Below are 27,808 nucleotides of genomic sequence, written 5' to 3'. Positions count from 1 at the left end.
CCAGTGTCAAGCTGAGGGCCTTGACCCACTGGAGTCTTAATTCAGTGTCATAAGCATCTTTTTTTCTCTTTAGTGAAATAGAACAGAAGAGATACAGAGCATATCACTTGTAGTCGAGACTAACCATTGTTTTGTGGAAACCTCACTATGTGTAAGTGTATATACTTATATGTAAATGTATATATGGGTCATAATAAAATTAAAAGTTTGAAAATGCTCAACTACACAGTTCTGTATCTGTAGAAGTACATTCTGCCTCTCCCTGCTGAGGCCCTGTTTTAGTATCCTTCCTAGTGCCCCTTCTCCCCAGTCTAGCAATTTCTCCTGAGCACGGAAACTGCTACTTTGGTGACCCCAGAGCCAAGCACCCCTCCACTTTACGTCCCAACACCAGTTGTGCCTGGACTCCCTAACCCTGCTCACCAAGAAATGGAGGACCACAGACCCTGTACTCCTACCTAGTCTCCATTATAGCTTATAACGCCCTCTAATTTACAGTGTTGTTGAACTCCAAAACTGGACTTTTTCTCAGTGGCTTTAGCATCTGACAATCTAGGGTTCAGATAGGCCACTTAGTAGCTTTGTGATCTTGGGCTTTATGTCTATATATAGGTAGAGGGTACTCAATAAATACTCATTTTGCACCCCTTAGCACTAATACCCAGGTTCCTACTTCCATTGCATGTGTTTTTAGCATACAACTTCTTCCTGTCTGTCTTGAGCTGAGATGTGACAGTTTTGACTGAGTTTCTGACTGAGAAGGAGTTACTTTATAAGAGACAGCCCAGAAGAAAAGGTAGCAAATGAGAAAAGCAGAGATGATGCTCCTGTTCTCAAGCACTTTCTATTTCCTCTCCTTTCTCTTGCCCACCTTGTCTGACAGGAATTAATGTGCAGCGAAGTTTTTACATTTTTCCACTCAAAAAGGAACAGGGAGACCACCTCCTTCTGCTTCCTCCATTTGAAGAACTGAAGCTGCTGGCAGGTGGAGGAGCAGCATAAGAAAGGCCCTCCTTTGTCTCTGAGTCTGCATGGAGCATTTGGGTTTGAGTCACCTCAGGCCTAACGGTCTCTCTCCTGAAAGACATTCTGAATTCATTTCAGGTTGATTTGTTTAATTCCCTGGGCTTGTTGAGCCATCTTGTTTTCTGAATGTAATTACTTTGTAGTCTCCCAGGATTGAGAGAGAGCTACTGGGATCTCTAGATTTCTTGAGATTTCTGATTACCAAGATCATGACAGCAGAGTAGAGTGAGTACATCTACTCAGCCAGAGAGTCTCAGAAATCTTCTCTGCCTTTTTTATGCAGTCATTCCCCCAATTCCTGCTGCCCAGTTGTTCCAGCCTTTTCCCAGTTCTGGCTCCCAGTCTGCAACCACGCCACCAGCAGCACCCAGCTCAGTCCCACCCAGATGGTTGCTAAGGGTTGGAAACAAACTGGAAACTTACTTTAGCATTATTCTTGTTTTGCAGCAATGCTTTGTGGTATGTGGCCAAAAAGTTCAATAGAATTTTTTATTTTTTCCTGACAATTCTGTTTTTGCTTAGTTTGCAGATATAAAATGAAAAGTGTTTTTGGCTGTTGTTGTAGAGATTATGGGCTTTCATTCAGTTTTACTCTAGCTCCATCTTTCCCTTCAAGGTTAATCTCAAGCTCTTTGGCTCGGAGTTTATTACTTTCTTTTACAAAAATAAGTTCCACTTCTCCCATGCAGCCTGGCATTGAAGTACCCAAAATGAGGCAGCCCTGGTGATCTTCTTACCTGTGGGCAGGGCCTGTGGCTGTCCCATCTTTGCATCGGTGGGAGAATGGCCCTGGCCACCAGCCCAAGCTGCTGTCCTGCTCTCCCACTCTGCTGTTTCGTTTGATGTAATGTATTCCTTTTGTGAAGCCTTGAGGCTCGGAGAAAAGGCTCTGTTCTTGAGCTTCTGAAAACTCAAGGTATAAACTATTCCCTTTCCTCTGAGCTTCATGACCTTGAAGGTGCTGTGGCCAGAAACATGAGCAGCCACCCAGCTTCATCCATAGAGATATATATTCTCTCCCAGCAACGGTTGCCCCTCTTCGCCCAAAAGCTCCCTGGTAGGTGTTGGTAGTAGCCTAGACACCCTGCTACTCTGCCTTGTGCAGCAAGAGAGACCAGCGGTGCTTCAGAGACTTGGGCATTAAATGCATCCTCCCCCATATTTTGATCCTTTCCTTTTATTGTGTCTCTAGTTCAGCTTTTTGCTTTAAAATTACAGCTACAGTATGAATTTTTTTTTAAATATTTATAAGTAACTCAGTTGTCAAAATGTGACATATTTCATGGTCTGTCACTGGTGACCACTGTAAGTGATAAATGGCAAAATGAATGGCTGACTCAAAGAGTAAGAAGAGGCAGTCTGAAATGGGTAGTAAGCATGTGTGTTGTATAAAAGGCTGTCCTTGGAGGGGCACCTGGGTGGCTCGGTTAAACATCTGCCTTTGGCTCAGATCATGATCTTGGGGTCCTGGAAATGAGCCTGCTTCTCCCTCTCCCACACCCCCACTTGTGCTCTCTGTTCCCTCTCTCTCAAATAAATAAATTAAAAAAAAAAAAAAAGGCTGTCCTCAGATATAAAGAAGTGTGAAGAACGGGATCCTCAGAGATTTTTATAGGCTAGGTATGGAGTGAAAGACAACTGAGGCATTATGAGGCAATAATATTAATAATAATGGTAAAACAATAAGAGTTAAAATGTATTATACCTCTCCATATGCGAAGCTACTATCTACTGTGTATTTTACATACATAATCTCCTCTAGTTCACACAGCAACCCAGTGAGGTAGATATATTATTTGACGAGTTTTACAAATAGGACAGCTGAGGCTTTGAGTGGTTCAGTAACTTGGCTAAGGTCACAAAGCAAATAAGTGACAGAATTAGAATGTGAATCCAGGTCTCTCTGGTTCCAGACACCTAGTACTTTGATCAGTATTGTCTTTTCTGTTTCTCATTCTGAATGAAAAACTGATGGTACTATTATCTAGAATATAGCCAGAGGACAGTGGGGGAAGCTTATGAAGGGAAAATGACACTGAGTTAACACTTTGAATTGGACGTTAAAGTCAGATCATAAAGAGAAGACGTCTAAGAGTCCACTGGAATGGCTCTCAGAAGGCAGAATGCCTGGGGGTAGCAGTATCATTTAGGTGAGAGAACCATTTATGTAAGTGATCATTAGGACAGACTCTGAGACTGCAAGGAGGACAAGATGGGGGTGGGGTGCATCCTGCATCTGGGTGTCCTGTGTTCCTGCATGTCTTATATGGAACTCCCTAGGTCGTCATGATAATTTCCAGGTGCTGACACTGAGAGTTACTCTCCATTGTTGCTGCCCTGGTGGTGTTGGTTTTTCCGTCTGGGGTCCCTTATCTCAGATGTGATGGCATTCTGATCTGACTCCTGCCTTATTGGAAAGGTTAGGGGCATTAGGCCTACTGGGCCCCTTTTCATCACAAATTCTCCTTCTCTCCTGACACAGGCATCGAATGCCCCAGAGGAGCACGAAACCTCCCAGGCTTGGTGCAGGAGGGAGAGCCTTTCAGTGAGGAAGCAACACTTTTCACCAAGGAGCTGGTGCTGCAGCGAGAGGTGGGACATTTTACAATTGCTTCTTGTCTGAAGAGGGGTGAGAAAATGGGGCTCCCTTGGTCTAATGTTTTTCTGCCACGTCAGGGATGAGCGTGTCACTTTTTTCAGTGCTCAGCCTTCCACATCCGCCATCTGTTGTGTGTCTGCCCACATCCTGCTTCCTTGAGCCCTGCATCATTGACCAGCCACCCTTAAGTCGCCCCTCACCATTGGCGACCCAGGATACGTGGTGTACACCAAGCCCGCCTAGCCAGCGTCCTAACGCAGAGAGGGTTTACAGCTTTGCAGTTCTCCTTCTTGGCGAATTAGCCCGAGCTGCCTGCCTCCAGCTGGATTTAGAAGCTTGACTAACCCTGTCAGAGGCCAATTTTCTTTGAACATTTATTTGTATCTTTGAGTAATTGCATTTTCTGTAGCGGGTTTTCTGACTTAATTTAATTGTATTTCTGTTTCTGCCTGTTGGGCTGGCTCTTGCAGGCAGGAGTCAGGATTCTTAGCTGCTGTGGTGTCCATCTACCTGCTAATTTTTTATCAAGTCATAGTCAACTGATCCATCTTCTTTCCAGGAGTATTCCAGTCATTCATCCTGCTAGGTGGGCACAAGAAAGGAACAGTGGGGGAGTGTGTGCTAGGCTCAGACTGAGGATTTTAGATCTGCCTTTGTCCTCATTTCTTTTACCATCAAACCCATAGGCTCCCTTCAGCTTTCATGCAATATCATAATATGCACAGAACTAAAAGATTATAGAGTCTAGGAGGTTAGCTCGCTCATGGGTCTTTGTAGATCCTTGCAATCAGACATGAGGGCTTTGGGATGTTCATAAGCTTCAGCATCGCTCATTTTGATTTGAATCACCAGTGAATATATTGGGTACTAGGGGCACAAGAGAACACACTAGCCCAAGATACTGCATTGAACTGCCCTGGCCTGTAGAAAACCACCTCTTTGACTTCTGGGTGAGCAGTACTATTTGCTTTTGGTTGCCACCTCTTTAAGATTTCTTTAGCACTTACCTTCCCATTTCATGAAAAGTGATATGGCAAAAGAAATCCTGAGTTTCTTAATTCAAGAGCTATGAGTTCCAGTTCCCAAAAACAAACTGCAGCTTCCTGGGCATTGCGCCAGCTCTGTTGGCCATCTGTACAATGGAGTGCTTACCCCCTCGGCTGTCTCTTCAGTCTCACCTTGACCCCTATTTTGGTTTTGATAAGATGCATTCATTCATGTTTGTGAAGAAGAAATCTTCATATTGGCATGCAAAGTGCCTTACACCTCCCCTCTATTTTGTAACTGTGCAACGTAGCTTGAATTTTTATCAATTAAAGATAGGCCCCTGCTAGAGAAGTATTTTAAGAATCCAAACACTCCAGTTATCTCTCAGTAGCTGTTGCAATTTGGGGCATGGTAATGAGGTAGAAGGGACAGATATTTTAGAATTTCCTCCATGTGGGCCTTTGGATAATGAACTACAGAGCAGTTCTGTGTTGGAAAAAGCAGGTAAGTCCACACAAGGTCTGGGACTTAAAGACATCACAGAGGTAGCAGCAACAGATGTTCATTTGGTGGTTGTACTTTGAATGGAGGGAGGAAAGGCCCTCCTTGGATCCCGTGAGACCTGCAGTAGCAACATTCTCATCACTTCCTGCCCCTCCCCACTTCTGTGTTGTCCTCCCTTTTCTCACCACCACTTTCCCCCTCGTGTTTCACGTCTCCTGAAGTTTCTTTCCCTTTCTTTTTCAACTCTCATTTCCCCAGCCACTTTTCTACCTGCTCGTGTTTCTTGCCCGCTGATGATATCCAAAAGCAAAAGGGGGTCAGAGAGAACACTGACCAGAGTGAGTGGCCCAAAGTTCTTTTACTCTCTTAGTTACTGTGACCTTACTTTATCTGTATGTTTGCTGATATTTGATTGTGGGAAAAGATAAATTTTTCCTTATCTTCTTTGATGCCCCTAACATGTGCATGAGATTGTAGGTCTTAGTATAATCCAGATTGATATTTAGCATTCTTGGCTGTAGTGGCCCAATCTTGCAGACCCCTAAGTTGGGGTCTCCTGATATAGAAACTTTCTGCCTTTTCTTAGCTGCTTATATGATTACTTGGCCTGACTGTGGTTTGTTTGTTTTTTTTTTTTAAGACTATATTTATTTATGAGAGAGACAGAGAGATGCAGAGACACAGGCAGAGGGAGAAGCAGGCTCCATGCAGGAAGCCTGATTCGGGACTCGATCTTGGGACTCCAAGATCACACCCTGAGCCAAAGGCAGATGCTCCACCACTGATCCACCCGGGCATTCCTGGCCTGTTTTGGAAGGTCTTTATCCAGAGGAAAAAGGAGTATGGCCTAAACTCAAGATAATTTGGAAGTTTATTTAGTAAAGGACATTTCTAGCCTGTTCTCCTGGGCATTTGCCTTCATATCATGTATGAAAACTGTTTTCTGAATGCTGTACAAATGAAGAGCATTTTTTGTTTTGTTCTAGATTTATTCACTTAACTTTTACCTGTATTTTTATTCCGTACATTGTCTTGGAGAACATTTTTCTTGGCGTTCTTTCTCTTCCTTTCACCCCACAAGGATTTAAAACAGCCTGATGGTTTGGCATTCCCGGATGCAGAGATCCCTCCCACCCTTAGGAGAAACTACTGTGTAATTGGATGTCTGAGTGTGTATTCACAACCTCTCACCCAGTAGCTCTTACCTTCAGGGCTGCCTCCATTGTGCCCCACTCCGGTGTTCTTCTAGAGCAGAACTGTTGCTGTCATGACCCCTGTTGAACAGGTTTTTTGTATCTTGTGCCTATTCCCTTGATAATCAGATTTAGCTAAAGTAATCAGCTATGATAATGATGTGATTGTCCTTGACCCCCATCCCTCCCCTTTAAATTTTTCTTTTTATTATATTATTTTTGACCAGGATTTCTCTACCCTCTATCCACTTTCCCCAGTCACTAGAAACTTACAGTATCATATAGGAGAGAAGTACACAGATTTCATGATTTCACAGCATGTCCTGGGTCCCCTGTGTGATCCCACAGTGGTGCTTCCATCAAGTTACTCACATGTATGAACCAGTAAACTGACTGGAAGAGGATGTGAAGGGGGGGGAGACTATAATGGATACTGCCCCAGGTTAGCCCCCCTGCTAGGAAGCAGACAGACAGCTGGGGTACAGATGCCTGACTCCCTGTTTATGAATTGCATTGTCTTGGCTTTGGGTAGCCAGAGGAGAAATTGCTGCCTGTGTCTTTCTCTGTTTTGTGTAAAGAGTTGTAAGTCATAGTCTTTCCATCCCATAGCCTCATGTAGAGCCTGCCAGAGTATCACACAAGTCTCTTGTTGACATTTCAGATGGTCCCTAATGCCAGAGACATAATAGCCCTCCTTTCTTTAAATGTGTTTTATAGTGACACTAGCACACTAGCATGGAACTACTGAAATTCCTGGCCACCACTCAGCTCCATTTTCCTGTCACCTTTCATGTATCATTGTATTTCTTCTTATTTATTTATTTGAGAGCACGCATGTGCATGCGACCTCGCACACAGGTGGGAGGAGGGGAGAAGCAGACTCCCCTGCTGAGATAGGGCTCCATCCAGAACCCTGACTGGGATCATGACCTGAGCTGAAGGCAGATGCTTAACCAGCTAAGCCACCCAGGCACCCCAGTTGTCTTTTGTTGCTTTCCCTGAACTAGGGGTCTCAGAGGACTATTCCACATCAGGAGTTTGAGTATTCTGGCATTCTTGCTCCAGGGCAAGAGAAAGAGCAATTTAGACACCAGCTTTTTACCTGGCTCTTTGTAGCCTTGGCCAAAGCAGCCAAGGAACTCTGAAAGGACCTCATACTTATTTTTTTACTCGAAGGAAATCCAATTAGCTCAGCAGTTCTTCCCACTCTGACTCAGTATGTAACAGGGGTGGGCAGATATGGCCTACTGCCAGTGTTTGTGAATAAAGTTTTGTTGAAACACCGCCATACTAAAGAAAAAGAAAGAAATACTGCCATACTAATTGTTTTATGAACTACGGGTATGGCTGCCTTTATATTCTAACAGCAGAGTTAAATGGTTACGACAGGCTGTAAGGCTGGCAAAACCTAAAATACTTACTTATCTGTCTTTTTATCACAAGAAGTTTGCTGACCCTTGCTGTACAGTAGGTATATGCTGAGTGGGTTGGTTTAAATAGCTTGTAGCCCTGAAAATGACAATTTGCTCTTATGCCCCTGCCTTTGAGGCTGGGCTACTTCTGGGCCACGCAGGAGTGAGATCATTGTGTCCATTGCTGTTGCTGTGACTGTGAGCTATATGAGTTCTGTGTCCCCCTGGATGGCATGAACTTGCAATCCCCCCTTGTGGGCCCTCCTCCCGCAATACAGCTGCCTCATTCAGGCAGTTCTCTGCCGCACTGCCAAGAACAGGAAGATCTGGTGTAGCTTCCCAGATGGGGAACTGTGCCCATTGCTAGCATCTTCCCAGAAGTAGTGGCAAGAGATAACATTAGCTAATGGGTAGATAACTGGCTTAAATGTGCAAACTCTCAGTTTTTGTACTCCAGTTATCGTGTGGCTCTGGATGATTCTTTCCTAACTTGGTATTCCTGTCTAAAGTATTAATCTAACAATCCAAAGCCATCTTCTTCCTTTTAAGGGCCTTCCTATGAATAAAGCAGTCATCTGGGATCTTCACACCTTGCCAGAAGGCCAGCTAGCCAGCACTCACTCACTGACCAGCTGCTGCCTGTACAGCACTCTGGTTGCTGTCAGGAAATCCTGCACTCTTAGAGAAGGGGCTCTAAGGTATTAGTAGAGATCAGTGTCACAATTAACCCTCTTCACAGTTCCAGGCTATATTGAGGTAAACATTTCCCCAGGGCAGGAGGTGGGATGTATGGAGGTTTGGTGATCATTTCCAAGACCTTTGTCAATGACCCCATTGTCCTCTTGAGATCTCAGAAATTACCCTTTGCTGCTGCCTGGAAAATATCCTCATGCTGGGCAGCCTGAGCTGAAAACTCTGACTACTGCCCTGACCTATTTCCCTTTTCCCTGCTGGCATCAAAAGGGAGGCTGCCCGCCTGCCTGCCCCCCCCCCCCCAAGTGAGCTCCTGCTGCAGGCTGCCATGGCCAGGGCATAATCTGGATCCCCTCTCTCCCACTACCCCCTGCTTTTTTAAAAAAACAAAGATGCACAAAAGATCACAAGCAACTCTTGGTGTCTGAAGAACATGTCTTTACGTTTCAGAGGACTATGGACTTGGCAATGAATATTGGTGTGTATTTATGGAGAGAAGTTTGGAAGAGAAACCTTAGCATAAAAGAGATGGTTTCTTGGGTTTTGGGGGGGTTTTTTATAGCACCAAGTGTGCTGCATCATGTCTGAAAAAGATAATAAACAGTCTAAGCAGTTTACCATTGAAACTGTTGCCCCCCGTTTCCCCAAAGTGCTGTGGTATATGCTCTCACCCTTGCTGTTCCCAGCTGGCAGGTCCCTTCCCTGTCCAGGAGACATATGGGAGGAGGGACAGTAGCACAGTTAGATCTCTGGATCAAAGCAATAAGGATATTTCAAGCCATGGGGAAACCCAGAAAGGTAAAGGAAACCTAGTGCCCATAAAGCCAGTGAAACACTGCTCTTAGAATCTCCCTTGGTTCTGTAACCCTCGCTGAGCCATAAATAATAACCTGCTGGAAAGGCAAGCCAGCTCTCTACCAACATTTCCCTTATTGCCAAAGAACACCCTATTCTACATCTCTGCCACTGCCCAGGTAAAAGGGAATGCAGTAAGGTCACCTTTCTCAGCCACTCTCCTACTCCATGAGGTGTTGAGGGCTTTTGGAGGCTAAGGCTTTTCTCTTACCTCCCCACACACTCTTGATGGTTCAGCCCCTCCCAGTGGTCTTTCAGTTAGTTTTCCATTAAAGGCTATTTTGTTTGAAGGGAGCTCTGGTAAGGACCTCCTGTCTTAATAATGATCACACTTTCCATTTATACAGTATTTTCTACTGTAAAAGTGCTTTCATTTCATTTTAATCTCATACCTACACAGGAAATATCCCAGTTTCACAGTTCAGGAAACTGAGATGGATGGTGACCTGCCTCTATTCAGAGTTTGTTGTAGCACAAATACCAAACCCAAATGCATTCCAAATCAGATGCTTCTTCCCTAAATTTTGCCAATTTTTCTATTAGAATGTGGTCATTCTTTTAACAGTATATACCCTTTCTCAACCCTCAAATATCAGGACCTAATTAATTTGTAGAGGACTTCCCTAAAGGTCCAGCAAATAAACTGAGAGTTCATATCCAGTAAGGAACCACTGAGTGTGATTCTGGATGCTCATAAGACTTGAGGGAGCTGAGGGATTTACATTTGCCTTCAGCTGAGGGCCCAGGTTCCAGAATCGAGTCCCACATCAGGCTCCTTGTGAGGAGCTTTCTTCTCCATCTTCCCCCTCTTCCTGTGTCTCTGCCCCCCCCCCCTTCTTTCTCTGTCATGAATAAATAAACTTTAAAAAAAAAAATATATATATATATATATATGTATATATATATTACTCCCCATTGTCCCTGGGATAAAGTCTGATTTCCTTAGTTTACATATATCCTTGATTACTTCTCCAGCTTCATATTTCACCATTACTCATTTCACTCACCTTATTATACTCCCAGTTCCCCATTTTTACCATTCCATTTCACCTCATTCTTTAGGTCAACCCAGGCTCTCCACCCAGTATATCAACCACCCTCTCTTTGCTTTCTTATTCCTACCTGTCCTTTTAAGATACAACTCCTTTTCTGAGAAGGCTTTTCTTGATCACCCAGACTGGGAGAGATGCCCTTCCTTTGGTCCCTGTAGTGTCCTGTGCACACATCTGTCATGCACTGACCAATATCATTGAAGGGATCTGTGGGTCAGCCTCCCCCCTAGATCATAAGCTTCTCAAGGACAGGATCCATGCATGCTCTTGTCCTTGTGTTCTTTGTACTTCGCCTAGTGTCTGAGAGATAATTAATAGATTGACATTCATTAAGTCTACTACTTGGTTCCCTGTGACCTAACTCTAGAGATTGGGAAGAAGGCCTGTTATTTTGTTGTTCCTTGTAGTACTTTGGGAAGGCTCTCTAAGCTCAGCATTTGTGGGTCAGGGAGGAAGACTGGAGTATTGAAGCCAGACACACAGCTGCTAACTCAGGCGCTTCTCATTGAAAAAGTACATTATCAAGACCTGACTCTGCTATCACTCTGGGACTCTGACATCCCTGGGTCTCCCCAGCTCTCCAACCAAGATACTTAAAGGTAATGAGATTATGATGTGTGTTTTTGAAAAACTTCTAGTATTCAAATAAAAATCATTAGTATCCCTTCATCATTCTCCTAGTATGCTACTCCTCTCTTTCACCCCATGGTGTATTTCCTGTCCTTTGCTTTTGTGGATCAGAGGGTTTATTTTGAAGTTCAAGTCAACCATTTCTTGTTCAGTGATAGGCTGTAAGCACCATGTGAACTAGGCAGGTAACTAGGCTGTTACTGGCCTACTTATAGCTCCTTCCTTTCTGGGCTATTGGCTCTTGCCAAGTATCTCTAAAAGCCCTAGAAGGAAGGTCCTCAATTCCCATTCCAACGCCTAAATGAAAACGGCATCATTTCATTTAGAGGTGAGGTAAAAATGAAGAATGGAGGATACTGTCAGGTCACCCCGTTTTTTCCTTCCCCTGGCTGCTAAGTCTCCCGTCAGCTTTTAAATTCCCCAGGTGTAGACAGTCACCAGTAGCCTTCCCTAAGCTAGTTCAGCAGCATATGCTGATAGGTGCCGATAGTGTGCTGGCTCCAGTGGGATTCCTCTCTGCAAAGCTGCTGGCTCAGCTTAAGCTGTTGTCTGTTTCCCTGTTCTGCTTGGAACTTTCATAGCCAGTCAAGCATAGAATTGCATCCATTCTTCTGAAATAGCTCCTGGGCCTAATTTTTCATTGGCTTGGCCAAGAGCCTGTTACCTATAATTATGTCATACAGGCTGACTGGTAAAGTTTGATAGGCCTCACTGCCCTCTCGAGACTAGTGTTCACATCCCAGCCTGCCTGTTGGGACTGGGGACAGAATAAGGTAGAATAAGGTTTATGGCCACAAGGGATTTGGCCTCCTTGGGGACATGTAGGAAGGTCTCAAGGATGTAATCCCATCTCAAGGAAGAAAATCCTTTTCAGCAGAGGGATTCTTCCTTTCCCTGGGGAATTGGTCCTTACTACTATGAACTCTTCCTTCAGAGACACTAATGTTTCCTCTGCCAGTTCAATTTGTTCCTACCAGTAGAAGGAAATAGAAAGTATAGGCCTTAGACCTCGCAGATGTTGTTTCCTCCATAAGTAGGTCCTTAGCAATGTTGAGGCAGGTCCCTGGACTGATTTTTTTTTTTTCTCTCCATCTTTACTTTTGACCGACATCAGTCTTAGAGTAAAGGTGCAAAAGGCTCAAACATTACTTCCTCTTATATCTTTCTGCTAGAATGGTCCACAGTACGTACTTTGAACCTCATCTAAATTGAAGCCTGGAAATGAGTATAGTGGACGCTGATTGCCATTGGAGAGTGCATTTATTGGTTCACTACAAGATTATCATTATAAACACATGACCATGAAAATCCTTCGGACAGAGCTTTGCTAAGCAGAACTCCTGCCACCTATGGTATTCAGTACTGTCTGCCTATCTGACGTAGAGTTCTTTATGAGCCATCCCTGTGGACAGCAGCTATTGCCAGGGTGCATCCTGGTGTGCCTTCTCTATAGTTATGTAGAGCCTGTGACCCAGAACAAATGGAAAAATTCTATCAAGAGGTAAGAAATAAGAAATTTCTGGACTACTCCTAGGTTAGGATTGGGCTATGAGAGCTGGGTGCCATTTATTTATTTGTTTGTTTATTAGAAACACAGAGAGAGAGGCGCAGAGACACAGGCAGAAGGAGAAACAGGCTCCATGTAGGGAGCCTGACATGGGACTCGATCCCAGGTCTCCAGGATTACACCCTGGGCTGAAGGTGCGCTAAACTGCTAAGCCACCGGGGCTGCCCCCATTTATTTGATTTAGTTTTATCAGGTGCCCCTAGTAATAATGCCTGGTTTTTCCTGCCTCTTCAGTCATCCTGAATATTCACTGCTTCTTGAGCTTTGGTAAGGATTCTCTTTAAAAAAGAAAAATGGGGAGAAAAGAAGCTAATATCCAGAATAGAATAGAAGAGAAGAGAAGAGAAGAGAAGAGAAGAGAAGAGAAGAGAAGAGAAGAGAAGAGAAGCAGCTCCAGATTTTTTTCAGATGAAGTCCCTTATTTGTGAAGTCTGTCCGTTTCCTTCTGGGAGCCTAATTTGGAAAACAGTTCTTTATTTCATATCTTCTGACTAGCAGATCATACTTGCTTTACACACTAAAGATGACCTCATGCAGACTTGCCCCATTCTCTTGTTTCCAGAAGAGCTTCACACAGGACCCCAAGACATTGGCAGCACCCATGTAAAATGGAGTGTGAGCTTTCATGCTGTCATGTTTGGGGGTCTTTAGGCATCATATCTCACTTTTCAGTTTGTCCTAACCATTACCAGACACACCCACTGCCTGAATGTTCATATCTTCTCCTTGGAATTACATAATTCAACAGATATCTTTTTAGAACGAAGCCCTTAATATATAATAGCAAGGCTGCCAGAGCTGCCAGCAAAGAATAAAGATTGTACATTTCATTTGCTCTTCAGGTAATACTAACATTCAGGTGTTTCACGTGTGACTCCTCCAAGGACATAATAGTGACTGTTCTAGAGCATGAGCCAACCTTAACCCTGCCCTCTTCTTGCCATTAGCATGCTCACTCCCTGTGTCTGTTGCCAACGACTAGACAAGATTCTCTGTGTTCCAAATCTGGCTTTATTGATGAACTTCCCACTTGCCACTCCACCTGTGACAGTTTCTGGTCAGCTGAACTTTAAATGGGTTTTGAAAATGAAAGTGACCAATGGTCTGTTATGAAATGCTGTGGTGCATGAAATAAGATTATGAGCAGGCTTGAGAATTAACAGCAGATACCCTAACCGGGTCTAAACAACATGTGTCCCTTATTCAGGAAGGATAAGTTCATCCTTAGACCAATATCTCAAACATTTAGGGACGTTTTTTAAAAACTCCATTAGTAATGTGTTCAGAGTCAGACCTATGTTCTTGTTCTGGCTTCACCATTCACTGAATGACCTTGGACATGATCCTTAATCTTTCTAAATCCAGGACCGTCTCAGTGCATAATGGAATTCAATAGAATGGTGCTCCTAGAGTTGCACAGGGCAGCAGTCCTGCTAAACCTAACTCCTTCACCTGCAGCAAAGGGTACCTTCTCTCTAGGGTTATTGTGGATATCATGTATATATGTAAAATTCCCAGCAGTGGTGCCCTGTTAAATAGTAAACACTCGGCGAACAACAGCTTGTGTCATTATTTTTATTATGAATGAAAATTCTTCCCTCAGACGTTAGCTAAAATCTAGGACTAGAACCTCAGTACGGACAAACTGTGATACCAAGTAGGGAGGTAGGCTGGTCATCAGCATATGTGTTGGGAGCAGCATTCATATTAGAATCAACAAAGAACAATGGTTAGTCCTCACCAATGCTCTTCACACACCAGTCCTGTCTAAGCCAGTGATGGCAAATATGTGTGCTCCCCGCATCTAGCACCCATGGCACATGTTTACAGTCACAGCACTGTTTTGGCTTAGGGCTCAGAATCTTCTTAAAACAGGACTCCTAGGAGCTTCTACCAGTTGAGTGAATTTGGCACTTTGATACCTATTTGCCATTCTTGGTTTAAGTTCTCAGAGGGCAGTCTAAATACCATCAGGGGTTATCCAGTCCCTTTTCTCTGAAGAAACAGGGTCTTTTTTTAAGATTGTTTATTTATTCATGAGAGACACAGAGAGAGAGAGAGAGAGGCAGAGACATAGGCAGAGGGAGAAGCAGGCTCCATGCAGAGAGCCTGATGCGGGGACTCGATTCCAGGACTCCGGGATCACGCCCTGAGCAAAAGGCAGGCGCCAAACCGCTGAGCCACCCAAGCGTCCCAGAAACAGGGTCTTTTTGCCTGTGCTTCCACATGGTCCTACATGTTAGAATCTCATCTTTCTAGGCAGTGTCACATTCAGTGGAAAAGTGAAGGTCTGGAGGGTAATGGCCACAGAGTCCTAACCTGTGCACAGAGCCTCTTCTAGACTTTGGAGAGGTAAGGCCAACCCTCACCAAGAGCCAAGATTCTACAGATTCTTCATAGACATCTAAGAAATAATGGCTTGGGTATATTTGCCATTCAGTCGAACTGCCATATGAGTATTTGGAGGATGATCTGCCAATCCTCAGGGTTCTCCATGCTTTCTTTCCATTTACACAGGACTTCTGACCTTGCTTATTTCTTGGTGTCCCTGTGACTTGAAAATCACGGATATAGTGATGACCTATCTAGGTCCTAAATGGCCCAGGCTTCCTTATCCTCTGGAATAGCATTTGCTCTTTTTTGGCCCCATGCCACCTTAGCCTGGCCACAGCAGTCTAAGATTGTCATAGGTTTATCTTTGATCTGTATTAAATTTGAGGATTGGAGAATAGTGGAGTGCCAGGCACGAGCTCTAAAGAAAGATCTAGGTGTTAACCAGGATAGAAAGAGACAAGAAAAGGACCCTAGATGAATCTTTTGGGATAGTCACTGCAGGAAGAACAAAAGCTATCTATTGAGCCAGTAGTGAAAAGTTGAATTGGAAACAGCTTCACTGTACCATTTTTCTTTCCAGGTTAGCGTAATGCCTCCCTCTTTGCCTTCTCTCGATGCAGTGAATTCCTATCAAATGGTACCAGAAGAGTGTCTTGGCATTGAATATACAGCTCGAAGGGGAAGATTATGCAAGTAAAACCCATTAGGTCCCTCCACCACTACCAGCAGCCTGCACAGGTTTCTCCAGTGCTGGCAATGCTAGGATGCTGGTACCTCTCTGGTTAAATAAATCTAAAACTACTGACCCAAGATTTTTATAGCAGTGCTGCAACCCTATATGAGGAAATTCAACAAATAGTCCATTACCACTGATTGGATATGGATTTTTTGGTCTGGCCACTTGCCACGTGGTAATTTTAGAATAGGGTCACTTTCGTAATTGGAAGATTCCGTGTAGGAGGGTACTGGTGTTTGCTAAATAGTGTTTCTCATCTTCATGCCCTCTCACTGCCATGCTCCCACCTCCTGAGTGTAGGACCAATCTCTCTGTCTGCCTGGCAGAGACAGCCGGAGCTCATCCTTCATCAGCTTACAGGGCTGCAGACGTGGCCATTTCCAAACACCCAGGGTACGCTTAACCACTTCCTTCTAATATCAGCACTTCCACTCTAACCACATCAGCAGCTTTGTAACTTGCATTTTATTTTGCCCTATGTTTGGCCCTTCAGGTATTTGTGGGAGGAAGGTGAGGGGACTGGCAAACTGGGTTTTCACTGATTTCGGAATTACACAATTACACCCTGAGTCATTGTCTCTGGAGAATCATTTAAGCAAGAGCACCAAGAGCATCCTGAAGGGCTTGCACTCTTTTCACGTACGGGTTTTAAAGGTTGGGTTTCTCTTTCATATTTGATATGTGACAGCCTTCTTGGTTTCACCATCTGCAGAACAGGAGCATTCAGCCCTGTTCTGCCTGGAGAGAGAGCTGAAAGGTGATTACTAAGGCATGGTGCAGAGGATCCAAGGAGCCCTAGTTCTTCCCACCTAGGTAGAAGGCGAATCATCACATACAAGCTGAGGCCACTGTGTGACCTGAAAAGCGACCTGTGGTTGCTTTTTTTCTTCTCACCTGCATCTGAATAATTAGACCCAGTTAATGAAACAGAAGACAAATTCTGAGATCTGACCATTTTTTACCTCATGGGCTTAGCTCTAGTCAGTTTTCACTTTTCTCCCTGCCATAAAATGTCTGTTACGTTGCCCTTTTCTTGACGTGACTTTGATTCTGATAAGCATTATATCTTAAACAGAAGCTGTCCCAGAGCACTGAAGGATTCTCACAAGTCTTTCTTATAGCCAGCTGGTTGGACTAAGCCCTGAAAATCAGACACTAAATGTATATCTTTCTGTTACTAGTTGTTTATGCCTATCTGTCATAACAATGTGTACTGCTTCCTGATTCTCTGGGTAAGACCGTATTTACATACAGTATGTCATCTTGCGTGTCTGTGCATGGTCATTGTCCTGGGATTCAGATCAAAATTCTCACATTTTAGCCCCAACCTCTGATCTTTATGATGTATCTTTCAGCCCAAAATGTTTCAAAGGATAGGCTTGAACTCCTAGAGCCATGGTCTTTGTTATTATCCAAGTATGTTGCAAGACAGTTCTACTTTATCAGCTTTGTCTGGCTTCTTTTGGCTATTAACCCAGGGCTGGGGGTCAGTATGACAAAGCTGGAGTTTGCCCTCAAAGCTTTTGATTCTTGTTTTCCCATCCAGAATTATATTAGTTGTTGAGAGATAGCCCAGCTAGACACTACTCAAAAATGACAACTTTAAAAATTCTGAGGCCCTGGGACCTGTAGCACCTCTCAACATGCAGACTTATAGCCTTGCATCAAGGGAAGCCATATGGTTTCACTTGCCCTGTTGCCCTGATGAGGCATAGCAACCACATGAAGTAGAGAGGGAGGCCCTGAAACTGCTCTCCGTGGCCAGCTCTTCAAGGTGTGAGGAAGGGCTCTTTGTGAAACATTTACATATACACCCAACCATGGCTAACATCCAGTGACGTGGAGACTACTGGGAAGATGCAGCATTCTCACCCTGCCTAGACTTCTTTCATCTGTCCTTCCTCTCTGATGCTTTCACCCTCCCCCTTGTGTTTCTGTAATTTGTACAGTTTTGTTGAGAGGTATTGAAGAGATCAATAGCAATTCACCTTTTCCCTTATTGATTAAAGTGATGGCAAGTAAAAATGGCAGGCAGTACCAGTTCATTCATCATGAGCTATCTATTTCCTACCAGGCCACCAGTGACCTCTTCCTGCCTGTTAGTTGCTGAGCTGCAGCTGAGAATTTTAGGCTGTTTCAACAAGAATGAGTTTGTGTTTGGCTCCTGTACTCAGAGCTGAGTGAGGAAGGAGACTGCAAGTAAGGAGCAAGAAAATGACTGTGGAGCCTGTTCTTCAACTCCACAGCTTTATTTGAGGGGTTCATCACACGTGCAGTATTCTCAAGACTAAGACTAAGTCTCTAAGACTTCTCTCAAGAAGAGAGAGCATGGTATTAGTTGATGGACACTACCACCTTACCCAGCACTTCCTCTCCCCTTTTTCTAAAGGGCACAGCCTTCCTTTATGATCCTAAAGAATGTAAACGGAGTTGGGGGAGCAAAAAGTCCATGACACCTGTGAACTAGCTCTGGTTTTGCTGCACATGCAAATGTTTGTCATTCCCTTTGAGACTTCAGGTAGTAACTTTGGCTCACTCTAGGGGACTTGGGGGTGCCTAGGGTTCGAGCTTGAGTCGTGGTGAAGGAAGGGCTCTAGTGCTTAGAAGGGGTCTGTATCTACCAGCGGATGGAGAATGGAGACAGTTTTTAGTTTTTATCTGCTTCTTTCTCCACTCTAGAAACAAGCACAGGAAGGTCATGTGTGTCTGTGGGTTGTTCTGTTCTCCCTCATTGAAATACCTCTGACTCTGTTGGAAATGGTGATGGAAACACAATCCATGACATTTCTGGTGCCGTGCACTAAAGAGCTCATTTTTAAAACTGCATCTTGAATGGCAAATACTTATTTCTTCACTCACCTGGTGGGATGACCAAGAGTCTTTCAATCCCAGGGCTCTTACAAGGGAAGTTAGCGCTGACTACAGAGGCAAAACGTGGTTAACTTAGCTGCTTTTCTCTTTGTGTATTGTAGTTTGAATTTTGTTGGTTCTCTAACGCATAAATACACAGAAGCAACTGCTGCCTGGCACACGCCTGGCAAGGTTGTTCAGCACTGCGGAGGGGTGGAGAGAGCTTGAGTCTGCTGCCTTGCACAGCATGAACCAATTCCCGAAACTCCTGTGGGTAGTTTTGGCTGGGGGAGTATTTCCAGGGCCACCTGGAAGCTTACCCTGCTCCATGACCTCTACCCAGCAGAGGGAGCCACTTACCTGAGCAGGCAATTAATGGTGACCAGTGGGATTTGCAGTTCCCCAGAGCTGGTTGTTGCCATCAAGGAGGTTGGAGGATTTTGTGTCAGCCCACGTACACAGTCAGGCTTCCAGAAGAGCACTGCCATCACAGTTATGTTTCCTGAGTGCCCAGTGGGTTTAGGTCACTATTTTGGATGCCCCTTTCCCAGTAGGAAGATTTCACTAGAAACCCATTGTCACTATGTCAGGTAGCTCTGCAGTCTGCAGATGCCAGACCTGGAGAAGGCAGCCAGCTCTCTGTGAAGCTGGTTAATTACATGTGAAGCTGCCAGCAGGATGATTGTTCTTTTCCCATGGATCATTAATAAACCATTCTGGCCTGCATAGATGGGGCAGGGGAAGTCTCTGACAATTCCATCACCTTCTTCAGCTTTGTTGGACATGTCTTCCTCCCTTTCAGTCTAAAGCATTCAAAATGGCTGGGAATGAGGAGAGGAAGGGAAAAGAAAAATCTATTTCCATATAACACATGTTTTTCTCCTAAGATGGAAAGTGGCCCCCTGCTTTCAGATTCTCTTGGCAGCCAGAGTACAAAGGGTTCAAGGCTTGCCATCATGGGTGGGAAGTGCTAGTGGCTCAGCTCCTAATATTTGCAGCAAACTACAAACCAGGCCTGATTTGGAGACGAGGCAACTAGTACAGCAGATGGCAAACAGTCCTGCCCCACTGGGGCCCAAGATCCGCACCATCTTCTTCCTTCAGCCAAGGCAGCCTCATTCCTGCTATGCCTGAGCACAAAAAGCATTTATGGTTTTTTAGAAACTTCTTTTTTAGGCAAAGATGGAATAAGGCAAAGCAAATATAATATGGGAAACTCAATGTAGTTAGAAATATTTTCCTGTCAAACAGCTTAAAATAGAGCTTTTTCTTTGTTGGTTAGAAGAATTTAGAATCTACATTTCTCCATAGAGCATTGAGTGCAAAAATTAAAAATGGATTATAAATAGAAATAAACATGACCCATTCAGTTTCCAAGGACTTGAGTCGTAGCCTTCATAATACTGAATTAGAGCCTTTGAGAGCTGTCAGGGCTCTAGAGGTTACACAGTCCAATCAAAGCAGTTCACAGTAGTTGAGAAACTGAGGCATGAGGAAGGTAGTCCTCAGGACACACATTGTCATGCACAGGAAAGCTAACGTTAGCTTACTAACGTTACACATTACTGTTGTATTGATCTTACCTGCACCCTCACCTGCCTCCCAGACAGCCACCTGTTCATCCACTGGCAGTACAGATAAGTAGGAGAAGACTGAGAGTGTCGTATAAGATGGAATGGGGTGTATGTGATAGAGGTGGACAGAAGAGGTGAACACATGCATTCTCTAAATTGTATTATTTTAGTAAGAAAAGGACATAGGGCTAAGTCAGAGGAGGAAGTCATCCGTGGCCTCAGCATTCTGTAAAGAAGACTCTTAACTAGACAGGGTTGCAGAGAGAATGCACACAGGATAAGAAGGCATGCCAGGGAGGGAGGAGTACAGGTGTCTTACAAGCCTGGAATTTTCCATTTGCTTTTCCTGATTAGTGATCATAGAAAAGCTGTTATCTTTTCATGCCAAAAACTAAGCTTCAGAAATGCCCAAAAGAAACAACCAAGGAATACTAAACTGTTTTAAATTGAGGGGCTTTCTTTTTTCTTTCGGGGTTGGGGAGAGGCTTACATTGCTTGCCTTTTTGTTTATTTTTTATTTTTTTCCCCAAACTGAGAGTTGCAGGGCAGAGGTGAAATTTATTGCCCTCTAACTCCTTAGGCAGGACTTCAGCTCAGGCACTGTTTTCTGGTTGCTTTCTGCCAGACCACAGGGTGGACCCCTGGGTATCATCCCTTGCCCCTAGGGCCCTGTGCTCTTGGGGTTGCTCCCTCTATTCTCTCAGAGGAGGCAGATCTGAAAGCCGTAAGCCATGTTAGCAGGCTCTGGGCCTTGCCCCCACCTTGTAGCTGAGGCTGCTTACCCATCTCATTAGTGGTGATGTCTGTGTGTCTTTTAAGGGCTTGTCAGGTGGGGGAGGAACAAATCGCATTTTCCAGCAATTTAATTTTATTAACTCTTAGTCCCCTCTCCCCCCTTTTCCAAAGCACAGCTAAATGGAGCTAACTAAACATGCACACAGGGGCTATATTTAGTCCGGATGGTGTGGTAGAGTAAGGAAGACACAAACACAGAGGTTTATCCGCTACCTAGTAAACACAGGGAGGTGTCATGGCTGGAGAATTCAATAGTAATAATAAGCATTTATATGGTACAATGACAGCTTTGATACAGGGCATAATTTTCTGGGGATTGCTATTAATTGTGCTTCTGCCTGTGAGCGGCCCCCTAGTGAGGGGCTTGGAACACCATGCAGAGTAAAGCTATATTAAACATCAATTAAAACAGTGTAAAATAGAAACCAAGTAAAATATGCAAAGGTCAGAATGGCTTTGAAGGAGTAGACAAGGCCCTGAGGGGAGAAGAGTTAGGGCCTGGTGAGTCTAGTACACTGGGGCATTCATGCTTCCAGTTGCTCTAAGCTTCTTTGAGTTCCTAGGTTTAGTAGGTCTGCTGGAGAGTGAACAATGTACCCTCTGGCTTCCCCAAGTTCAGCACTTTCCTAAAGGGTTCTCAGAAACAACTCACTATGACCAGCAAGGAATGTAAGAAGACAACCAGAGTCTATAGACCACACTGTCCAATAGGACTTCTCTGCAGTGATGGAAATGTTCTTTATCTGCATTATCCAGTACAGTAGCCACTAGCCACATATGGAAATTGAGCACTTGAAATGTAGTTAGTGCAACTGAGGCACAGAATGTTTACTAAAATTTTAATAGCCACATGTGGCTAGTGGCTACCATATTGGACAACACAGGACTCTAGACAGTCTTTGCCCATGATAAACACCCCAGAAACATTGTTTTTGCATTGTACTCTTCTTCCTGAACCAATCTGCACCTTCCCATATACTTCTGAATGTTTAATGTTTTGGAGTTTGTTTGTTTGTTTGTTTGTTTAATCCAATCATCCCATGCTCTTAACTTAAGCTTCCAGATTCTTTCATAAGGGTTATACACAATGTCAAGAAATGAGAAGGGTCAGTGCCTGCATCCAACCAGGCAGCTATTTGTCCTTGCCCCTTTTTCTCCTGGTATCCGCCAGTCAAGTGTTTCCCACTCCCCCAGGCAGAAATGAAGAGAATGGCTCTGGATCTCTGGCTAAATGAATTATCACCCATCTGTGGTGCTGTTCCCACAGAACATCTGATTCAGTTGTGAGTCTGACCCTTGAATTCTGCAGAACCAGGGGATTATAAAATTCCCAGGTCATCCAGGGAATTCTCACCTGACATTCTTTGGTCCCTTAAACTGAAAATACCTTTTCTAGTAGCTCTTTAAATGCTTGTAGAAGGGATCCGTTCATTGGGATGACATAGTAAAGTAGATGAAGCACTGTACTTGTAATAAAAAATCCCATGTTGTAAGTCCTGCCTGGCTCGTCTATTTACTAAATCTGTGGCCTTGACAAAAAATCATTTAACCTCCCTAAGGTTTCATCTTCCCACATAAAAATGAATGTGCTAGATTAAATGACCTCTAGGACTGAGAGGACGTAGAAAAGAGATCCTAGAGAAAGAAACCCTAGTTACTATAAAGTCCTATACCTCCCTCAGTTTCTCCCTTCAGATGTCAGGCCTGCATTTCAAGCAGGCTTTCCTCCTTGACTTTCCTGACTCTGCCAAGATGCCTCACCTGTGTCTAGTTAGCACTGACTCAAACTTGGAAGTTGTCTGGCAGCACAGACACACCCTGAGGTAGACTAGGTGGCATTATCTCATCTGGTTATTATCACACTCATGTGAACCTCAGGGTTCCCCAGTTACTTTGATGCATCCTCAGAGGTAGCATTTTGGTCCATCCTGGAAAGAAGGCAAGAGGTTTCTTGGCTTGGACACTGGGTCCATAAAGCAAAAGAGGGGCTTGGGATTTACCTCTGTGTGCCAATCATGTTGGCTGGCTGGTTGTCTGCCACCCCCTCCACCCAGCAGTCACTGGTTACTGCTCCAGGGATTGTCCCTAGCCGCCCAGAGCCCCTGTGGAGCTGCCAACTCTGCACAGCTCACAGAGGGCCCTGTAACATCTCTAATTGAAGAGCTGGTAAGCGGACGCCCTCGGTAGAGGTATTTTTAGCTGCAGTGATACAGCCTCATCTTTTCTGCTGGATGTTTTGTTTAGTTATTTTTTAAATAAAATAAATAGTTAAAATTGAAGACTGTGGTCCCAAGCCCTAGTGCCAAGGCCCAAGAAATTTTGGCACACCCCTTCACCAAAGGCCTAATTAATCCTAAGACCAGGTGCTGAAGCTCTGAGTTTGCCAGAATATTAGGCCAGAGAGACAGCATGTACAGAAAGGGAGAAGGGCTAGAAATAGAGAGGAGGCATAATGCAGGCTGGCCTGGTGTGAGGTGCTAAGGGCCCTCTGAGCAGCCTTGGCAGCTGGGAACAACTCTTTCCAGGCCTCTCAGACCTTTGATGGATCTAGAGGATCAAGTAAGCAGGCCTCAGCTCCTTGCATTATATAGTAGATCCCATTCTGTATCTTGCTGACTTAATTCTTTTGTTTTCCTTCTCTTCCCACCACCCCCAGAGAGTGGGTGTTGGGTCAAGGGGAAAGAGATAACCTTAAGTAGGCTCCACTCCCACATGGAGCCCAACTCCAGGCTCAGTCTCACAACCCTGATATCATGACCTGAGCTGAAATCAAGTGTCCACCATATAACCAACTGAGCCACCCAGGCTTCCCTTATTTCCTTCTTTTTACCCTGTTCTGTGACATGCCACCTTTTCCTTAGCTTTTTTATTGTGTACCATGTGATCAGGCGTAAAGGCACATTCTTGGAGCTCACATTAGGGCCTATAGCAGGATTCTGGGTTGATGAGGCAATGGTTCTCAACCTCGGCCGTACACTAGAATCATGGAGTGTGGGAGCTTTAGGAAAGACGCTCGTACCTGGGCCTTCCTTACAAGATTCTATCTTCATTAGGCCCCAGCTTTTTATTTTAAATTCCCCAGGCATATTAGGTGATACCAAGGAATAGTTTGTTGATTTTGTTCGATGTGATAATGGCATTTTGATCATGTAAGAAAATGGCTGTGTTTTTTAGAGATGCATTCTGAAGTATGGAAAGGTGAGGTGACATCATGTCTGGGATATGCTTTAATATATATCAGCAAAGAAAAGGGGATAGATGAAGCAGATCTGTTCTGATAATTACTGGATCTGGATGGTTGGTATATTCTCTCGTTCTAGTGTTTCAAATTTTTCAAATCAAAGTTTTTTAGTAATTAAAAAAAATGTTAAAAAAGAAAAAAACCACTTAGAATCTCTCCAGGTGATTCTAATGTTTAGCTAAGATTGAGAACCAGTGGTTTAGAAGACTGAATTTGGGGCATCCCTGGTGGTGCAGCGGCTTAGCGCCGCCTGCAGCCCAGGGTGTGATCCTGGGGACCCGGGATCGAGTCCCACATCAGGCTCCCTGCATGAAGCCTGCTTCTCCCTCTGCCTGCATCTCTGCCTCTCTCTCTCTCTCTCTCTCTCTCTCTCTCTCTCTCTCTGTGTGTTGCTCATGAATAAATAAATAAATAAATAAATAAATAAATAAATAAATAAATAAATAAATAAATAAAATCTTAAAAAAAAATAGAAGACTAAATTTGGATCCCCACACCCTAGATCAGCTCTGACTTGGGACTTTGGATAACCTAAGTCTTTGGATAAACCAAAGTCTTTAACTTTGGATGACCTTTCAGGATAAGTTCCCATAAGTAATCTGGACCCTCAGCTCTTGAGGAGGTGAAGAACAGCATAGGCACCTAGAATCAGAATTCAGAGTGGACAGACACACATAGACAGCTTTGTCTGTTCTATTGAGAGACGTCAGTATCACCCAGCCCCAAGGGCTGTTGTACTTAGTGGTGTTTACCTGCCTTGTCACTTGCCAGCACTCCTGCATACTGACCTGAGAACCTTTCTTGCCACACCAGGGAAATAAAAGACCACTGCAGTGTGCTGCATGCACGGGAGGACGCTGATTTCTGTAGTGTTCAGCACTTTATCTAGTGGGATTTAGCTGAAGCTAGGGTGGGGGGCAAGGGCACTGAAATTGTACCTCCCTGTCCTTCCCGGGAGTCTGCATGCTCTCAGTTCTGAATGCAAGTGTATGAGGGTTCTTTTATGTCCTTAGCACCAGTCCCAACTCCCAAGCAGTATTTTGCTCGGGCTGCTCAACAGGTGGGATAAACAGAAGCTTGCTGCAGCCCAACTAAATGGTGCTCTGGAGCTTTGGCTGGAAGTTTCCAGGCCACATTTAAATATCACAGCCTGGTTTAAGACCCTGACTTAAACACCCACCTCTCCATTCTTGAGCAGGCTGCTGGCTCTCCTTTTTTCTTGGGGCTTTGTGATGTAATCTATTAACAAGTTGGTGTGGTTGTGAAGGGAAGTGGAGAGAAAGCTATAGACTGCCCAGGATCACTCGACCAGCCCAGAGCTTTGCTACCAATAGTATTTACCAAGTGCACGGGTGCCCTTCTCCCCACTCCCTTGGGAAGACTTGGGAATGGTCCTTTCAGCAAATGCCAACTTGAGAAAGGTGCAGAAGTCTCCCCCTGCACCTCTGTAGGAGGGCCCAGAGCATCTGACTTTCCCCAGGGTCGAGTCACTATTGGTCCTGCCACTCTCCAGTGCCTACATCCAGAATTCAAAAGGACAGTTTCTTCCTCTGCCCGCTCATAAGAACTTTCAGCCTCAGAGTCACTAGAGTCACTAAAATTTAAAACTCCAAGCCATATGGCCTTCATTGGGCTGTTTGGATGGGAGGAGGCAGAAGCTTTCACTGACTGTCTTATGCTCCCTAGTACATATCTCCCCTGTTGTCACCCTTAGGCTGTTCATTGTATTGTTTCCCCACTGTAGGAACTCCTTAAGGGCAAGAATCAGGTCTTTCATCTCCATTGTTCCCAGCACTTGGCACAGTGCCAGTCACTCTACTGGCTCTAAGTAAGCATATAGATGAGTAAGTGAACCAAAGGAGGGTTATGGCAGGGAAAGCCACTAGGCTAAGGGTCAGAAACCTAGCATTTTAAAGAGTAGTTTCTCATTCATTTGGGCTTATGAACTGAACTGTGTGGTAATGTTGAGCTCTGCCTGAGTTAACTTACAGAGCAGCCTATGTGTTTGGGAGGGTTTCTGACTGGTAATGGCTAGAGAGAAGCATGCTATTTGGTTCTCTTTCCACTTTCCTTTGGAATAAATGGACATGTTTATGGAGGGTTTCCCTTTGTTTTTCCAGGGTAGTCAGTTGATACTTGGCCAGCTCTCTCACAGGTTCCTCCTCCAGAACCTCAGGGAAACCTCAGGGGCACTAGCTCAGCTACAGCAAAACTATGTATAAGAAGTGCTTCTGTGGTTGGTGACAGGACTGTCCTGCCTCAGAAACCAGTGTGACCACTGAGAATTTCCCTGCTCCCTCTAGACTCAAGAGCAGAGGTTCTAATCCTGGGCCTGCCCTTGAATCACCCAGCTAATATTTTTTAAATATCAAAATCCTGTCACCATCACCCTTATAGATGTCTCTGTATTTGATCTAGAGTCTGGACGTTGTTGCTCAGTGCTGGCAATGTATACTTAGGACTGAGAACCATTGTCTCCAAGAGTCTTCGCTAGAAGGAGCTATAATAGCACTTAAACATCTGCTGGCCTTGCCCTCCCCCCACCCTAGAAGGTGGAAGAGAAGAGCATGTGTTTGCCTCTTCTGCACACCCCACATCTCCTTCCTCAGCTAGTTCTCAGATACCATTCCCAGACCGTGCAGAACTGTCTTTGCAATTTAAGATGAATATTTCTTTTCAGACTTTAGCTCAAATAATGCTTGTCCACTGACTCCCAAATATCACATCCCATCCTTTGGTAGCAGAAGAGTCTGCCTCAGCAATGAGAAGCAAGGCCAGACACCAGTTGAAATCCCAGACAGCTTGCTACCCTCCTTCCATATCTTGTCAGATATTTCAAGCTTTAAGTCCTTATTCGTGCTCTGCCTACTTGGCTGGCTGTTCTTGCACTTGAGCGGCTTGTTTGCCTGGACAGGTCCAAGCTGTCTGAGCCATCAGCAGCTGCACCTCCTCCCTCGCGCCTTCTGTCTGGGCCAACCTTGATTCACAGTAGTGCAGATGGCCCCAGCCTCACCAGCAACGTCTGCCACTCCCATCCCTCTCCTGCCCTGCTTTCCCCCAGATGCAGGGGCTGGGCCGCCTGCAGATCAGCCTAAGACTAATATGAAGATCACTCTTGTTAGCTCATGCTCTGGCATACTAACCTAGGAAACATGATAAAAATTTTATCTGAAACACACAGGACAAAGGTACAGGAGGGTCTGATGCCTACATCAGAGGTCATCTATTTTTGCAAATATGCTTAGTTCCACCCACCCTGCTTCCTAAATATTATTGGGAGCTGAGAGAGCAGGTGCCAGAAATCATCTTTCCTGCTCTGCCTACCCTCTCCTCCCTCAAATGCAGACTTGACAGCTTCTCATGGCACCACCCCTCAGCCCCTCCGTCTAGTTCAGGGTGCTGAAAGGTAGTGCGCTGTAATACACTTTTGTAATCAGTTCATTTCCCTTCTCCCTGTCCCTCTCCAAGAAAAATGAAGTGACAGGTAACAAATGCTAGAGGGGGTCATGGGTGACCTTGTATATGAGAAAGATGTGCTGCAGTAGCCTGAGGGCCTCACTCTGCTTCTCCCTGTGGTAGCTCACTGCTGAGCTGAGGACAAGACACTGGAATCAGGGTGTCCCATCTAGCAGGCTCTCTCTGATACAGACCTACAGCCATACCCTCCAGCCACAGCCAGCTGCAGGGAGGAAATACTGTGGTAGCAGTCTGCTCCACCTTTTGGATGGGGCATCCAGAGCCAATGCACCAGCTCATTTGG

General features: G+C 44.7%; 2 protein-coding genes across 2 annotated transcripts in view; one reads left to right on the top strand and one right to left on the bottom strand.

Moving 5' to 3' along the window:
- SND1 (staphylococcal nuclease and tudor domain containing 1) overlaps nucleotides 1-27,808 on the top strand; it is a 417,294-nt gene that overhangs the window by 316,046 nt on the left and 73,440 nt on the right. The window contains exon 16 of the mRNA XM_026010782.2: nucleotides 3,509-3,618. Within this exon, the coding sequence (XP_025866567.2) occupies nucleotides 3,509-3,618 (110 nt within the window). The remainder of the gene's footprint in view (nucleotides 1-3,508; nucleotides 3,619-27,808) is intronic.
- The window catches only part of LRRC4 (leucine rich repeat containing 4), a 50,418-nt gene that overhangs the window by 7,464 nt on the left and 15,146 nt on the right, over nucleotides 1-27,808 (bottom strand). The gene's annotated exons all lie outside the window — the stretch shown is intronic.

This window comes from Vulpes vulpes, chromosome 7 (genome assembly GCF_048418805.1).
Source record: "Vulpes vulpes isolate BD-2025 chromosome 7, VulVul3, whole genome shotgun sequence".
Lineage (NCBI taxonomy): Eukaryota > Metazoa > Chordata > Mammalia > Carnivora > Canidae > Vulpes > Vulpes vulpes.
This window is presented reverse-complemented; position numbering and strand designations above follow the sequence as displayed.